Source organism: Coffea eugenioides, chromosome 4 (genome assembly GCF_003713205.1).
Source record: "Coffea eugenioides isolate CCC68of chromosome 4, Ceug_1.0, whole genome shotgun sequence".
In the NCBI taxonomy this organism is placed as follows: Eukaryota; Viridiplantae; Streptophyta; class Magnoliopsida; order Gentianales; family Rubiaceae; genus Coffea; species Coffea eugenioides.
This window is the reverse complement of record NC_040038.1, coordinates 6,692,481-6,694,336: the sequence shown is the minus strand read 5'-3', so window position 1 is coordinate 6,694,336 and position 1,856 is coordinate 6,692,481. Positions and strand designations below refer to the sequence as shown.

At 37.4% G+C, this 1,856-nt stretch overlaps 1 protein-coding gene across 1 annotated transcript; it reads right to left on the bottom strand.

Moving 5' to 3' along the window:
* Nucleotides 1-823: 823 nt before the first annotated feature.
* LOC113768890 lies at nt 824-1,385 on the bottom strand. Its single transcript, XM_027313398.1, has 2 exons — nt 951-1,385; nt 824-877 (listed from the first exon to the last, which is right to left on the bottom strand). The coding sequence occupies exons 1-2, from the start codon at nt 1,383-1,385 to the stop codon at nt 824-826; spliced, it is 489 nt and encodes a 162-aa protein (XP_027169199.1).
* Between the last annotated feature and the right edge of the window lie 471 nt (nt 1,386-1,856).

The window sequence follows — 1,856 nt, the reverse complement described above, 5'->3', positions numbered from 1 at the left end:
TAACTGGGAATTGATGCGGGAATAAGGGATTGATCTGAGATGTTTGCGGAGTTAGGAATTGTATTGCTTTCTTTCCTTGATCTTAGATCTCTCCTTTAGAGGTTGACCACCTTTGTTATCTTGCTGATCAACGGAAGGATTATCATTTGCTGACAAGAAAAGAAACGTTCAAGAATTTCGAGTTAACCTTTAATTAGCTGATGTCTTTTGGCTTAAAATTTATTTAGAGGATGTCTTCCAAACATTCTTTCTCTAGATTTGTTGGAGAGCAAATCATAGAATTGCATATCTTCCTTTTCTCTCATCGATCTGGTCATTCTGTCCAAGCAAAAGAAACACCCTCAAGCACACAGACATATGATTACACAAAATTTGATGTTGTGGAGGCTACACCTGTAGATGCTTTTCAGTTTATGCCTGTTCAAAGTTCAAACTTACATGGATGGAATTTATCAACAACCTGTTGTTTTTTTAACTTAAAATAACTTTTTACAGCTGATGTTGACTAATCGTTTCTAATGTCTGCATTAATCATATACAACCATGAGAACCATAGACAAAATAAATCATACGATTAAGAAATCTTATTTGAGATGCTCTAAGCATACAAACAATAATATTCTGAGATTTTCCAATCAGATTCTCATTTCCCCCGCCTGCTCAAGTACATGCAAATAGCTTATGCTTGTGTCTTGTTCTCAAGCATAATAATGGAATACTTTACTTAAAATCATGCACTTGTGCATGTGCTAAAAATTAATATATTTATCGCATGGCCAAAGTACAAAAATTGCTAACATATCTAATTGGAAACATTTTAAGCTCATGCCAGGATTCTAATTTCTACAGGCTTCAAAATAACTTCTGCTATTGATGGCTGACACAGCAAGAAGGATATGGAGATTTCAGTTCATTTAGTTTCTTTTCCCACATCCTAGATTTTTCCTCACCTTACTACCTTGTGTAAAATACTTGACTCCCTTTGCAGCAACTTCAGCCTCATCCTTCTCTTTATTCTTCTTCTCATGCCTATTCTTCTTGACTCCCGCCTTCTTGCTTTTGTGGCTGGAGCAATGTTTTCCATCAACATTGGCGTCATGCCCCTTGTAGTATTCAGTTATTCCGCGACCAGCCGTCCACGGTTGCTCTCGATGACTGGGACCAGAAGAAGCATCAGAGGCCATAGAATCATCACTATTTGCATCATGATGATTAGCTTTATGATTTTCTTCAGCTAAACCATCAAATTCTCCATGAGCATCATAGCCACTTGGATCAATATCATCATCCTCCTCACCTTGCACAGGTGAGCCAATGTACATAGTCCACCCGGATTCACTGCTGTGGCATTCTTCTGCACCTCCAAAAACTAGGGAAGAATCCATTTTGAGGGCTAAAAGAAAGGTTGGAAGAACAACCAAGAAACAGTAGTGTTTTAGAGATACAAGGTGGTGATCAGCGTAAGAACTAAACTAAAACACCTGTGAAAACCACATGTGCTTTCTCCTGTCTGACCAATACAGCTCTATCATGAACAACAGACATGCCTCTCTTATACTTTTGAAAGCAACACAACCGACTATTTATTTTATTCTCTTTTATTAGCTGGATTAAATTTCACCACCTGGATATCTAAATAGCCAATTAATTATTTTTCCTGACTTTACATCACCAGTACAGCTAGAAGCTGCCAAAAGAAAGAGAGATGTGTCATACAAAAAGCATAAAAACACCGCTCAAGCCAAGTCTCCTTGAATTTGAAAGGACATGTTTTTGATTTTTCCTCTAACCAAGAGAAGAGAACATGCAACTTTTACTACTCTGGTCATGCCATCAATGAAAAGCTAGTCTTAAAT